This window comes from Prionailurus bengalensis, chromosome X, assembly GCF_016509475.1.
Source record: "Prionailurus bengalensis isolate Pbe53 chromosome X, Fcat_Pben_1.1_paternal_pri, whole genome shotgun sequence".
In the NCBI taxonomy this organism is placed as follows: Eukaryota; Metazoa; Chordata; class Mammalia; order Carnivora; family Felidae; genus Prionailurus; species Prionailurus bengalensis.
Genome location: NC_057361.1, coordinates 111,904,493 through 111,918,819, shown reverse-complemented (window position 1 = coordinate 111,918,819; position 14,327 = coordinate 111,904,493). Strand labels below are relative to the sequence as shown.

General features: G+C 43.9%; 1 protein-coding gene across 1 annotated transcript; it reads left to right on the top strand.

Moving 5' to 3' along the window:
- Positions 1 to 12,951: 12,951 nt before the first annotated feature.
- PLAC1 (placenta enriched 1) lies at positions 12,952 to 13,847 on the top strand. Its single transcript, XM_043571245.1, has one exon. It carries the CDS (start codon positions 13,008 to 13,010, stop codon positions 13,644 to 13,646), a length of 639 nt encoding a protein of 212 aa, XP_043427180.1. The 5' UTR covers positions 12,952 to 13,007; the 3' UTR covers positions 13,647 to 13,847.
- The last annotated feature ends 480 nt before the right edge of the window (positions 13,848 to 14,327 follow it).

Genomic DNA, 14,327 nt, shown 5'->3' with positions numbered 1-14,327 from the left:
AAGCAGAATCTCAAAAAGGGAGACAAGAGAGAAGTCTTCCTCTCTGAAAATCAGTTTATTTTATAAATAATGATAAGGTGGCCCTTTTGAGAGTGTTGCTTATCTAAGAGACTCAGAATCTAAAGGTATCTCATATTGATAAATGAACGTATCCCTTGAAAAAGACCATCCTTTATACTTCTTTAATCCTCCATTCTCTTTCCCCCTTGTTCTATAGAACAGCCCCGGAAGAGCCAGGGAAGCTGCCATTTTGTGCCAAGAGATTCTCTTTCCATTTTCCAATAAAGCAAAGAACAAGGAGTGTCTCCCTTATCTCCCCATCCCCTGTCTGGGGTCATGCCCTCGAGGACTTATTCTATTTCAGCTTCTACCTCTAGGCAGCCAGAAAAATTACTCTGAACCACCCGGAGAATGAGCACCTGCTTCGGTTATTGTCCCAATGTGAACATGCTAATCCCTGGGCTTAGGAGAGGTTCGCCTTCCACGCAAAATGGTCCGGCCCTTCTAATGGGTCAACACCGCTGATCTTAATACCCCAGTCTTGATTTGGAACAGGTGGATGCCACAGTTGTTCAATTCTTGTTATGAGCCAGAGCACGGCTCGAACAATATAAGATTCTTCGTAAAGAGTCTGACAGAATGCCAGATGGTATTATTGAGGGAAATAAACTCAATTCCTCTCTGTAACATCTCCAGCTAGTAGCTTCGACCAGGAATAAAGAGCACCCAGCCCTACTGCTTTCTTTATACTCACTAACTAGGCTTTTTTTTTTTTTTTTTTTTTTTTTTTTAGCACCAAAACGTTGGTGAAAACCCGCCTTTTGTCAGGGCACTAGGGCTGCCTAGCCCTAGTTGTGTAGAACATGGTACTGATATAAAATTACCCACGGAATCTATATTTGGCTGTCTGTTCCCCTCCCCCCCCCCCATTCTCATCCAGGCCCTGTCTGGAGATTCACAAACGTCCAGGCTTGGTAAATAAAGCCCAGCATTCTTTTTAAAGACGTGATGAAATCAGAAAAAGACACAGTCTCTGTCCTCGGGGCGGAATCGGGAATATGTGATTCCCCACTTCCGTAACAAATGTAAGACTTTGGGAATGTGTGGTACCCTTTTTCCATTCAGAAAGATTTATTGGGTGAGCCTGCAGGCCATTCTTCATAGTTTGGGGCTGCCATATTTGGTTGCTTTCTACAGAAGCCATATACATGTCCCTTGTCAAAATAGATTGGGAGGGCCTGGATATACTGTGTGTCCTCAAGTTCATTATGTTCTGGATATACATGCAGCTTCTGGAACAAACGTGTTACATGGAAATCAGGAATGACTGCTTGTTCTCAAGAAGCCTAAAATATAAGGAGCGATAAAATATAAACAGTGATTTTGAATTATCTTCTCTGAGTGCCTCTAAATTTCTGTCTCTCGTTTATGGCCTTTCCCCCCCCTCCATTTCCCCTGCTTGAAAAGCTATTAATTTCCCCACCTCCCCATCACCCTAGACTCTGATCCCCATAAACAATCTATGCTTTTTACGTCCTCTTTTTTCAACACTCCCTGTGTTTACTTTCTTAGAGTTGGCATATACTAGAAAGAAAGGTATGGAAGCTTCGTGAGCATCGCAGACGCTTTCAGTCCTGTCTTTGCCACTTGCTGGTTCTGTGTCTTCAGTGAGTTTCCTAACTTCGATAAATGTTCATTTCCTTCCTTCCTTCTTCAAAGGAATTTTAGTTTCTATGGTCAGGCAGCTGCCTCTGATGAATGGCCCCGTCTAGTGGGTAGATTCGGTTTCCATCTTTGTTTCCCATAACTCAGGAGTGAAAAGAAAACTTTACCGAGTGAGAGGGGCCAAGGAAGCACACACTACCCGCTCAGCTGTGTCTGACTGGATCTGCCCTCTCCGGTCTGTGAATACTCCATCCTTCCTCTTGTCTTTTGCGAATCTTGGGCTATTCTAGAAAGCTTGGTCCTTGCCCCTCACTGCCACTTGCCATCTTAGAGCTTCACTCGGCTCTTCCCAGCTCTGGGATGTTGCTCCTGGATGCCCTCTGTGCTTCGGTTTGCTCAGCAACCTCGGCTGAGTTGGAGTTAGCTGTGTCTCCCTCTTCTGAGTAACTGGGCCACCATCAGACATTGGAGCAGAACTCCGCCACGTATCTTGGTGCAATAGTCCCTAGGCCAGGCCACTTCAGGGCTTTCTCTTCTTTTCCACAATGATTCACTCATAATGAATACAACATACAATGTTGTATACGGAGTAAAGGGGAAGAGAAGCCAGGTAGGCTGGTGGGAATGCCTGAGGCCCAAATCTACTCAGCCATCCTTGATCTTGGCCAAGGCTTTCTGCCCTTCTGGGATCCCATTTCCACGGTTTTAACATGCAATGCCTGTCTTTGGGGACCTTACAGGAGAGCCGCAAGGATCTAGGGAGATAACTGGAGAGAGCACACGCTGTTGGGGGTTTTCTATGCAAAGAAAAGATATCCAAACTAAAGAAAATGTTTGAGGGGCACCTAGGTGGCTCAGTTGGCTAAGCGTCCGATTCTTGATTTTGGCCCAGGCGATGATCTCACAGTCGTGGGATCAAGCCCTGCATCAGGCTCTATGCTTGGTATAGGGCCTGCTTGAGATTCTCTCTCTCTCTCTTTCTCTCTCCCTCCCTCCCTCTGCCCCTCCCACCCACTCTCTCTCTTTCTAAAAAAAAAAGAAAGAAAATGTTTGAGACCTGTTGCCATATGTGACCCTTATATGTTCAAACAAACTTTTAAAATTCTTTGAATTCTGCAATTGTTAAAACATTGCTAAGAAGCATAAGTATAGAAAAGAAGCCATGACTACCTCCCTTCTAGGTTAAATAGAAAATGTTTATACTCTGGACCACTTGCCCTCCAGCTGTGCTGGAGCCTCCATGGATGAAGTTCCAAGGAGCAGAGTCCCAGCTTTTGCAATCCAGTGCAAGAAGTTTGGAAAAAGAACCCTTGGTGAGGAGCTTTCAGAAATCATGCCACTTTTTTTTTTGAGAGAGAGAGACAGAGAGAGAGAGCAGAGAGAGAGAGGGAGAGAGAGAGAGAGAGAGAGAGAGAGAGAGAGAGAATCCCAAGCAGGCTCAGCACTGTCAGCACCAAGCACAACACGGGGCTCGATTTTGGGAACTGTGAGATCATGACCCGAGCCAAAATCAAGAGTCGGACGCTGAACCGACTAAGCCACCCAGGTGCCCAGATCGTGCCGCTTAGAGAAAGGCCATGTCAGCTCCCCCAACATTTAGAGCAGAGCGGTGAGCCTCATTCTGAATATCTTCCTTAACGCTGTGACCCGCCGTCCATCTCCCCTTCCACCTGCCTCTTTTAAGCCCCAGTCACAACAAAAACCTGACTGGGGGCTCAGTCCCTGGTAGGTCGTATTCCATAGTCTTCCATGTGTCAGGTTTAGAGGCTCTGGGCATCAGTGACATTGTGAGACTCTCAAAGGACCTATATATATAACCTATGCACACATGGGGTGTGCGTGCGTGTGTGTGTGTGTGTGTGTGTGTGTGTTCTCCCATGCCTGTGTTTATAATATACATGCTAATTATGAGCACATTAGGATACATAATTCTGAACACTATGAATGATGATATTATGAATGCACACATGGGAACGCGCACGCAGCATCCTGTAATCGAACTTTAAAGACCCTATGATCTCCCGCCTGCCAATAGGACAGAATGCCCTCTCCAGTCATCCTGACCAGTGCCCATCTCGCCTCTACCTGAATGCCTCCTGAGAACCAAGAAAACTTGGTTTCATCCCTGCTGTCTCCCTTCACTTTTGCACAACTTTTAGGATAAGCAAGTCTTCCTGATATGACACTAACCCCCCACCCCGTTCGGTTTCTCCTGTAGACGTCCAGCGCCAGCACCCCTTTGACTGGCTCCTCTTATCTTCACGTTGTCTCTGTTCCTTGTCTCACCATCTTTGTAATTCCGAATGGAATTTAAGGCTGTAGCAAGACACGGAGTCAGAACATACATAGTTGCAAGCTCTTATCTCAGGAAGGAAGCATGTGTGTCTGCTCAGTTGGTTGGGAAAATATATTTATTAGTTTGCAAGGGCCGCTGTACAAAGCACCACAAACTAGGTAGCTGAAAACAACAGAAATTTACTCTCTCGATTCAGGAAGCTGCAAGCCCAAGATCAAGTGTCAGAAAGGCCATGTTCTCTCTGGTGGCTCTAGGAGAGGATCCTTCTTCACCTCTTCTAGTTTCTGATGTTTGCCGACAATTCTGGGTATTCTTGGGCTTCAGATGCTTCATTCACTCCAGTCCCGTGGCTGTCTTCTCCCATGTGTCTTCACGTTGTCTTCCCTCTGCAGGGTCCCTGTGTCCAAACGTCCCTTTTTTGTAGGAACATCAGTCATAGTGGATTAGGGTCCACCCCAGTGACCTCATTTTAACTTGATGATTTCTGTAAAGACCCTGTTTCCAAATAAGGTCACATTCTGAGGTACTGGGGGTTAGGATTTCAAATATGAATTTGGAGAGACACAATTCAACCATAAATATATATCTATATCTCTCTCTATATATATATATATTATATAATATAATTGATATAATATAATATAATATAATATAATATAATATAATATAATATATATTAGATACATATAGAAAGAAGGAGGATAGGAGTGCCTGGGTGGCTCGGTTGGTTAAGCATCTGACTCTCTATTTCAGCTCAGGTCATGATCTCACAGATCATGAGATCAAGCCCCATGACGGGCTGTGTGCTGATAGCATGGGGCCTGCTTGGAATTCTCTCTCTCCCTCTCTCTCTGCCTCTCCCCTTCTTGCACACGTGCGTGCTCTCTCTCTCTCTCAAAATAAACTCTTTTAAAAAAGGAAGGACAGTGACCAAAGGTGGGGGTTATATATTATACATATTGGCATATAGTATATACATATGCATGTGTTTGCATATATTATATACGTATATTTCAAGTCTTGGCCCTTGAGAAAAATGTCATGAGGATCCTTTATTCTTTGTTAAGGGAATGATAGATTGCCAGGGCGAAGGAGACTTCTTTTTGTCATTAATACATATCATAATAGTATTATATGTCACATATGTATATATCATCAGGGATAATAATATAATAGGTCAGCATTTTGTATTTATTTTAACGTCTGTATGTTACATATTTTTAATTACTTATATGCTACAATATACAAATGATGAACACAAGTTCAACCTATTAAGTATATATATTTTTTGCAGTGTGTTTTTTAAGTATAGCTGACCCACAATGTTACACATTATTTGCATATTTTAACCAAATATGAATTGCATAAGAACGTGCCAGGCCAACTCCCTGCCCCAACGATTTGGGACTGCTAGGATAAGGGGCTATCACACTCAGTATCAAACCTTTGTTATACACAAGGTACGGGTAAAAGAAATGGAGAGTGGTATTTACCAATAAAATATGTGAAGGTGGGGTCAACTTCGAAGCATTTTGGGGAGCCCTGTGGCTAGGGGACACTGAAACAAAGCCTGAAGTTGGCCTGGATCTCTCTCTTGTTGTGAAGTTGCAGAGTGGCGGGTGCCAGGCTAGCCCAGAGTGAGCCCAGGGTCAACTTGCGGGAGGGGAGACTGAACCCATTTTGCCTCCGATTTCCCAGGAGCCTCTGCTGTTTTGTGATTTCTACCTCTGTGCTCGGGTCTGGCAGCGGGCACGTAGACGTGTCCTAAGGAGGAACAGATATGCAGCCCGTGGTTTAGCTTCCTCCTTCTGGCGGACGGAATCCCCTCCACGGGCGACTTCGGGGGGCCGTGACCATGTGCCTCAGTCAACCCAGTGACTCCAGCAAGCCCCTTGCAGGCTCTCCCAGGACCTTGTAGGCCGGAGGCTTCCCGTTCTGACTACACCGTCTCTCGGTTGCCTGGACTTGGCCCGGCTGGGGCTTGAGAATGTCTTTCTTCCCATGTAAAGCCAGACCAGAGGAGAAGAGCACCTTGTCTTCTCTCTAGAGGTTGACTTAGTTCACTTGCCCGAGACCATCAGAGTGGGGATAGCCTGTGACTCTGTGGCTGAATCCAGTCATGCTGACACTGGTTGTTTGGGTGCTTGACAGAAGGAAGGAAGAAAGTGAGCGGGGCGGGGGGGCGAGGAGGGTAGTATAAGGAATTCTGGCTCTGTCTGGAGTGGCTGGCTAAGAGCTCCTTGAGAGGGAAGTGGGTACCATTGTGCTGAGCAGATGTGAAGCCCTTGGCATCAGCAAGCCAAGAAGGCAGTCAGGTAGGCAAGTGGGCAGGCTGGGGACCTTGACCCTTGACCTCTGACAGGGGCCCTGCACTCTACGAAGAAAGACCCTGCTGCTATTCCAGGCCTTCAGCTGGGAGTCTGGGGAAGAAGTGGTGCAGGGGATTAGCCGATAACCAGACTCAGGCCCTTAGGGACCGGGCAAGGAGGCACAGGGGCAGGTGGCTGGTGGTCATTCATTCAATAAATATTTACTGAGTACTTACTATGTACCAGACACTGTCGTAGACCAATACCCAGTTCCTTAAGGAATTTACAGTCCCAGGATTAAGGAATGGAGAAAAATAGGAGGGATGAGGGCAGTAGAAGGGAACGGGTCTGGGCTTTCCTTTCTCCTTAGTGCGTATGTCTGTCTGTCCATCCGTCCTGTGTGTGTGTGCGCGTGCATATGCACGTGTGAGGTTCGGTCTTCCCACAGCGTACTGGCCACCGAGCAGTACATCTTCAACTACTCCAATATACAGCATGCCTCCCAAATTATAGGCTCTGTAACAATGACCGTCGGTCGGCCTTGCTATCAGAGGACCTTTTTCTAAACCTTTGCTCCCGTTCAGGGCCCCAGGGATGGTGAACAGCCTCGGTCAGGGTGTGCACACACGCACCGAGTCGCTACATTTTGGGTGGGGCGTACATAAGATAGCTCTGGATTTGGGAAAGATGCATGTTGCTCAAGCCAGTTAAAAATCAGCCAGGCAACCTATAAAGTCAACTGTGGTTTGATCTGGACTCAAGCCATCCTTCCGCTGGGGCCGTATATGTGCACCTCGCTTTAAGAAAACCTGTACCCCAAAATGCCGACTTTGAAAGGGAGAGAGGAATGTGCCTGACCATTTCTGGAAGCCATCTAGAGCCCTCATTTATTGACACAGGTGTATCAAAGAGGTGGTGGGGCCCTTGAAGGAACATCTGATTCGATCCTCTGCCTTCTGTTGGTAACATCCGGAAATCATCTCAGGAGAACAGGCCTTTATCTGGTTTGGGCAGACCCCCCCGAGACTGCTAATGGGTTACAAACGCAGCCAGCCCCGTTGCTGTGGGCTGGGAGTCCTGCACAGACACGAGCTCACCTTGTCTTGTAAAATGAGAAAGGACGCTGGGACTTCGTGGCAAAGGGTGTCGTTTTTCGGAAAAATCAAACTCAAATAAATTATTAGATTAAAACGTAAACTGAATTAGGGGCATGGCTTTGGGATTTTCCTTACATTGCATGGAAATTATGAAATACATCCCTTCGTTCAACTTTAAAATTAAACCAACTCAGCTTCTCTGCACGAAAGGGAAGGAGTTCCCATGACCTGATATTTGCAATTTCCACTAAAGTACAGCCTTCTGTATTTATTTGGAAATACTTACGTGCAGTCAGGGTACGGTTTACCCTTGCTATGTAGCCTTGTTATGGTTTGATTTCACATTGGACTCCTCACCTTTTAAGCAACTAAAGTTGTGACCCAACAGAAACTTCTCTTACAAGGGATCTTGGGCTCTTACTTATTTTGCAACCTTTATTTGTGCAGGAGATGAACCATGACATTTAAACTATGCTTGATAGCTTAACAGATTATAAGAACAAAACCAGATGGCCCAAACAAAAATAATGCTTTGATTGCTTTCAAATTCAATGTCAAAAATTAAGAACAGCTTTCCAAAATCCTTGACTTTTTTTTTCCAGAAATGACTTTGGATTTTACATACATATATATACATTATATATATTATACATATATGTGGATTTTATACATAGATATGGGTTATATATATATATATGGATTTTATATATATATGGATTTTATACATGTATGTGCATTTTATATATATGGATTATATATATATATTATATATGGATTATATTTATATTTATATTTATATTTACATTCCCCCCAAATCCAGAAGTATATAAACCATATATATATTTTATTTTATATATATATGGATTTTATACATGTATGTGCATTTTATATATATGGATTATATATATTATATATGGATTATATTTATATTTATATTTACATTCCCCCCAAATCCAGAAGTCTATAAGCCAAAAATTTAACAATGGTCACTTTGAAGGTTAAGAAGTGTTTTCTTCTGTTTTCTGTATCTCTCCACTTTTCTACAGTTACTCTTAGAATCAGTGAGAACGTTTTTAATGACTACTCTTTCATTTAATTTGAATGAAGTCTTTTCTAGGGTTGAGTCAAGGTGTTTTCCTCTGTTGAGAAGGTGGACATTGTTAAGCATTAGCAGTTCATAATTCTTCTTCCGCGCACAATGATGAATAGCGTGCGGTAACTTAAACACCATGCTTCGCCAGCTTGCAACACTGAGCTGGACCTGGATTCTTTAGAATTAATGTAAATTCCACCAAAGTAGTTATTTAATTTTCTAACTCACTTTAATGTACCTTCAACATCATTAGTACAATCACAATCCCCACTTTCTTTGAGAGCAGTGAAGCAACTAATTCTTTAAAACTGGGCTTTATCCAAAGAATTCAATTTTAAAAGCCTCCCAAACCTCGAGGTAGCTGGCAGGGCAAAGTCAAAATGTGACTATTTGAGTTTCTGGGCGAAAGAGTTCACAAAGTGCTAGGATTCTTTTTTCTGTTCTTGTTTTGTCAAAGAATCTTTGCTCCGACTCAGATTCTTTTTGCTTCAAATCAGCTGCAAGAGAATGAACAAACTTTGCTGCAAATCAAAGCCCTGACAGTTATATTTCCTTTTCCCCTCTGTTTCCTTTTGTTTTGACAACAAGATTCTGGGAAAACAATATACAATTGATAACTATGCTGTCATGAGTATACTGAATTTTAAAAATAAATAACTGTCGACCCAAAAAGCTTCCAGGAGCCTATGGAGCGAGTTCTTTTTCCAAACCGTTCCAAAACCAGATGTGGAAATGTTTAGCTAATTCCCCTCCCCAATCCCCATGCAAAGAGTTCATATGTGTCTCTAACGACATCAGAGGAGATGGTGGGGGGGGGGGGCAAAAATCCCGTCTGCTTTCACAAAACACAAACAGCACAAAACTAATTTGGACTGCAACTTTTGTCTCTTTTAAAAAGGATCTTTTCTTCCTGAGATTAAAAATGCTCTGTGTTCACGCCAATATTCAATCTCTTTCCTGTAAGACATTAAGAAATAGAGTTTACATTCCCAGAACGAAACAGTTCATGATTTTTTTAAATGTAAAAGAGGAATGAATGAATGAATGACTGAGACCTATTAAGAATTAAGCTTATTAGGGAGTTCTTGAAAAAAATAAAAGGAAGGAGGAAAATGCTGTCAGAGGAACTAATGGAAAATATATATGCATAGACCACATTTAGAAAAACAGAAAGCTACTGTGCTCTGTAGCTACAGGGAAAGCAAACATTTTGCATCCAGGTGCCATTAGTAGCTCTGGGTTTGTCCGCCTCTATAGCTCAGTTCAGGACAGCTTGTACCAATAGCTGAGCCCTGCTTGGCTATACAAATGCACCTAAGCCCAGTGCTTCTGGAATGTCACAGGGATGATTTGCAATCAAGTCAAAATGGGGCTAGGGCAACGCAGACCTTGAGATCTGCTTTCTAAATGCCCAGCTGCCAATGCCTCCCCCTCCTCCTCCCCCTCCTCCTCCCCCCTCCTCCTCCCCCTCCTCTTCTTCAAGAAGCTGGACAGTAATCCCAAGGTGAGCACTCCCTTCTCTGCATTTATTTCTTCCATGTCCTCAGCTCCCTTAGCTCTGAAGATTTCTGGAGACTTTAAATGGGATTCTGTCCACAGCTCCCGGGGTGCGGTGCCCAGCCCCAAAGATCCCGTCCTGCCAGCACGTCTCAGAAGTTGGAAAGGCCATTTGACTTGATCATTCCACACTGTGTTGTGAAGGACTTATGACCATCCCCCAACACACACACGCAGCCTCTACCCTTCCTGGGAATGGCAGGTAGCGGCGGGGCGGGGGGGTTGCGAAGGGAGGGTGCCCAGTTGTGATGATGCCTGTGCTCAGTAGAACAGAGCAACCTCCAAAGTGTGGAATCCAGCTAGGGTTAGCGAGCTCATTGGCAACTACATTCTGCTCTCCTTCCGGCCTCCTCCCTCCTCCCTGCCACCTCGGAGATGCAGGGTCTCGAATGTGGGTCCCACTGACTTCATTTTCAAGTTTTATCTGCACTCAAAGGCATGGTGTCACACACATGGGCATCTTCATTTGTGTCTTCCCTCATGTGGCAAGCTGTTCCTGGCTATAAATAAATAAATAAATAAATAAATAAATAAATAAAACACACAGGAAAGAGAGACTGTCCTGAGTTTGGAAATTTGTACTAAATGAGCCCCCAAACTTAGTGATGTTACTAAACCCCTTTCTTCAAGACCGATTTGGTGCAATGTCATTCAAAAGTGGGTGTAGAGGTGAAGTGGCCTAAAATGATTGCTTGAGGGGGGGGCTGTCTTGTTTCTCAGAGGCTCTGGGCTTTTTATAACCCTTTTGGGATTATTCCTGAGAGGGCGGAGGGGGATGGGGGATAGGGAAGATGCTTGAGAAAGGGAGCAGAAATGGAAGGCAGGACTCCCTGGGCCAGAACCTGGCCTTGAACTTGGGTCTCAGTGTCGGGTTTGAACAACCAAAATGCAATGGAAGGATTGTTTCTTTGGCCTATTCCAGGAACTACTCAAAGGGGAGGTTTTTGTTCAGGACCAACAGATCCAGGCTATGAGATGATAGTAAGCACAGAGAGGAGCGAGGGGGAGAGAAAGCCGCTCCCAAAACATGCTCTGGGTAGGGTGGACTTCACCAGCCCAGGACAGTAGTGAATAGTGTGGTGGAGTGATTATCTCAGCAAATATCAAGCATCATTCCAGAGCAAGGGGTTTGTTTATTTAACTGTTGACTCATTATCCAAGACCAGCTGGCATCAGAGTTTACTTGTGTTTTGTTGTTGCCGTTTTATTTTGTTTGTTTTGGTTTTTTTGGAGGGGTAAGAGGGTCAGGGTTTTTTTTTGTTTGTTGCTGCTGCTTCTGTTTTTGCTTTGCAAGAAACAAACAGGCAATGCCAGGAGGGATATTTCAGAACAAACCAAGAGGAAAGGGAGGACCCAGATAGACCCCTTAGACTTCTCTTTACACCCAACAGAATGAGAAGTCACTAATGAGAGAGGTAGGGAGGCCCAATCTGTACCAATCAGAGCAAGTGTCTGAAACACAGCATTTCATCCAGGCCAGTGCACTTTTCTAGTGGGCCCATTATGCCACGGTTTCCATCAAAGAATGCAGCAAATTCATCAATATCAAAGGAAGAGAAAGTTGCATTTTTGCAACCGGGGAAAAGAGGAGGGTAGAAATGGCTTGGGATGCCTTTTAGCGCAATGCTGTGCACATAGTAGGACTCAATAAATAATGGTCGAAGGGTGAATTCATATATGCAGGGGTCACTTAACCCATCAGAGAAGAACAAACGTAAAACCCTACAGTCGTGCATATACATTTTCCTTTGGAAGTTTAGGTTTGTTTCTGTTTGGTTTATGTCATTTTCACTTTTAAGATGAGACCTGGGTTGGGCAATATTTGATGATATTCCTCTTCCTTCCTTCGTGTCTCACTTGTCTTCCCCTTCTGATATTGTGTTTTAGACATATGTTCTTAGAATTGCTCTACCTGCCACTCTTTAGGAGGTAAAAGGCCTAGGAAGTGGCTGCAGAGCTTCCCATTGGAAAAGAAAAGAAATAAAAAGCTAGTGAAAATAAAATAAAACCGTAAAGCAAAGAATATGACTCAGTGAGGTGGAAACCGTGGCCGCAAAGAATATTTCAGGGGATACCTCGTCAATCGTTACACAAAGTATAAAGCAGCGTTTTTTGTTTCTGTGATTTCACGATTTTACAACGTGGCCTGACTGAGATATCAGGGAATCCGTCGGTCGCAACAATTGATGACACTGCTGCTAGAGTTTATGAAGTATCCATTGGCTCAATTCAAGTGAGCCACTTGCGGAGATTGCCATATGTGGTTGTCAGTAATAAACCACAATCTCTTCTCTGGCTTTTATTGAGTTCTGTTTGTTCTAAACCAAAAACAAGGCAATGGGGGGGGGTCGTTTATGGTACATGGGAGGACACTGGGGCTGCCAACTGGAATTATACTGTCACCTTATTTAATGTGCGGCCCCAAAATCATTTCATCTTCTTTTTTGTTGGGGTTATACACAAAAAAGGATGCCATTGCTGACCAGTGTAGACACTCATTCTGTATATGGGGGATATGTGTTTTATATCAAAACAGCATGGTAAAAGCCACTTAGAGAAGCCATTTGTAGTCATCCATCAACATGTGAGTTCTGACAATGAAAATTCAGTTCTCTCTCACAAGAATGTTTTCCTTGTCTTTGTTTTCTTTCTTTTTTTCAGTTTTATCGAGGTATAATGGACAAATAAAATTATAGGATATTTAAAGTGCGCCACATGATGGTTTGACATACGTATGCGTCATGAAAGAATTCGCCCAATCAAGTTAATGAACACGTCCATCACCTCACATATTTACCCCTTTTCCTTTTTTGAGAACATTTAGGTTCTACTCTTTTAGCCTTAAAAATACTTCTGTTTTAAAAAAATGATTGTGTTTGAACTTCCAATAGGAAATAAGATGATTTGCCTTTTGTGTTTTTGTATGCTCTAGAAATCCTCACCAGACAACTTCCTGTTTCCTGAGAGTCGTTACCTGATCAGCTACAGGGATGAAAGTTTTGGAGTTGATAGGAGGGATGGTCATCCTCACCTCTGTGTTTTCGGCCTGTTCCGCACAAAGTCCGATGACTGTACTGTGCTCCGCAGACTGGTTCATGGTCACAGTACACCCCTTCATGTTGAATAATGATGTATATGTTCATTTCCATGAGTTACACTTGGGCCTGGGTTGCCCTGCCAACCACGTTCAGCCACACATGTACCAGTTCACCTACCGTGTCACTGAATGTGGCATCAGGGCCAAGGCTATCTCTCACAATATGGTTCTATATAGCACCGAGTTGTACTATGTTTCAAAAGTTACCTCTTCTAAGCAGGTGATCCCAGTGTCATGTGCAGCTCCCCAGCAGTCCCCATGGCTTACTCTGCCCTGCTCCGCGAAAGTAGCCAGTGGCACAGGAACCACAACCCAGAATGGTGAGGCATGCGGTGAGGTGTTCACCTTGTCACAGTCCAACCAGAGGCCCAACTGCGATTGCCCACCTTGTGTGTTCAACGAAGAAGAGGGTGCCCAGGCCCCATGTCACCAAGCAGAGGCTCAGGAGGGCCAGCTTATGCAGCCATCTTCCCTTGTTAATATTTCTGAGGATTGGTCTCTTCACTCAGACGATCTGATTGGGTCCATGTGATCCCCAGGTTTGAGGTCTCCTGTAGAGGCTCTTTATGACGTTAGTATATAATGTTTTCTAGTATCAGACAAATAAGTGTTCTGGCATCCCCTTTGTGAGTGCTTTTGAGAGAGGACAACTCATAGTAACTTCATGAATAAAGCTTTCTTATATTTTTATATCTTTTTTTAAAAGAAAAAATAAAATTTTGATGGCATAAAAATATCAGTTCAGCTCTTTTTATTTAAGAAACACACACATAACTTTTACTATGGGCCACACGCTGTTCTAAGCGCTTTACAAACATGCATGCCTGGTGTCTTCTGACTGGGATGATTGCGCTCTCCTTGAAGGCCCCCAACTGAATCCCTCCCTCTGTGTCCCCATTTCACTGAACACGCTGCACCACTCAGCCCTAGCGCCGAACTGCACACTTTCTTAGTTTGATCAATGGCCGTATCACTTTTCATTCGGGGGAGGCACGGATTCCAACCTGGTGATTTATAAACCACCAGTGGTTCTAAGAATTACTCAAGTCACTTCCCACCAACTAGATGGTAAGCTCCTGAGGCCAAGGGCTGGTTCTTCTGTTTAGCCACAGACTTACATGATCAGAAAGCTTTCACCCAGGTTTGGCTGTCCATTAACTTTCTCAAATACTTGGAAAGGGAGAATAAATGCATTCAACAAACATGAGCGCTA

Bases quoted from the DNA above. Each gene is read 5' to 3' on its own strand.
- PLAC1 (XM_043571245.1), top strand. From the start codon at position 13,008: ATGAAAGTTTTGGAGTTGATAGGAGGGATGGTCATCCTCACCTCTGTG.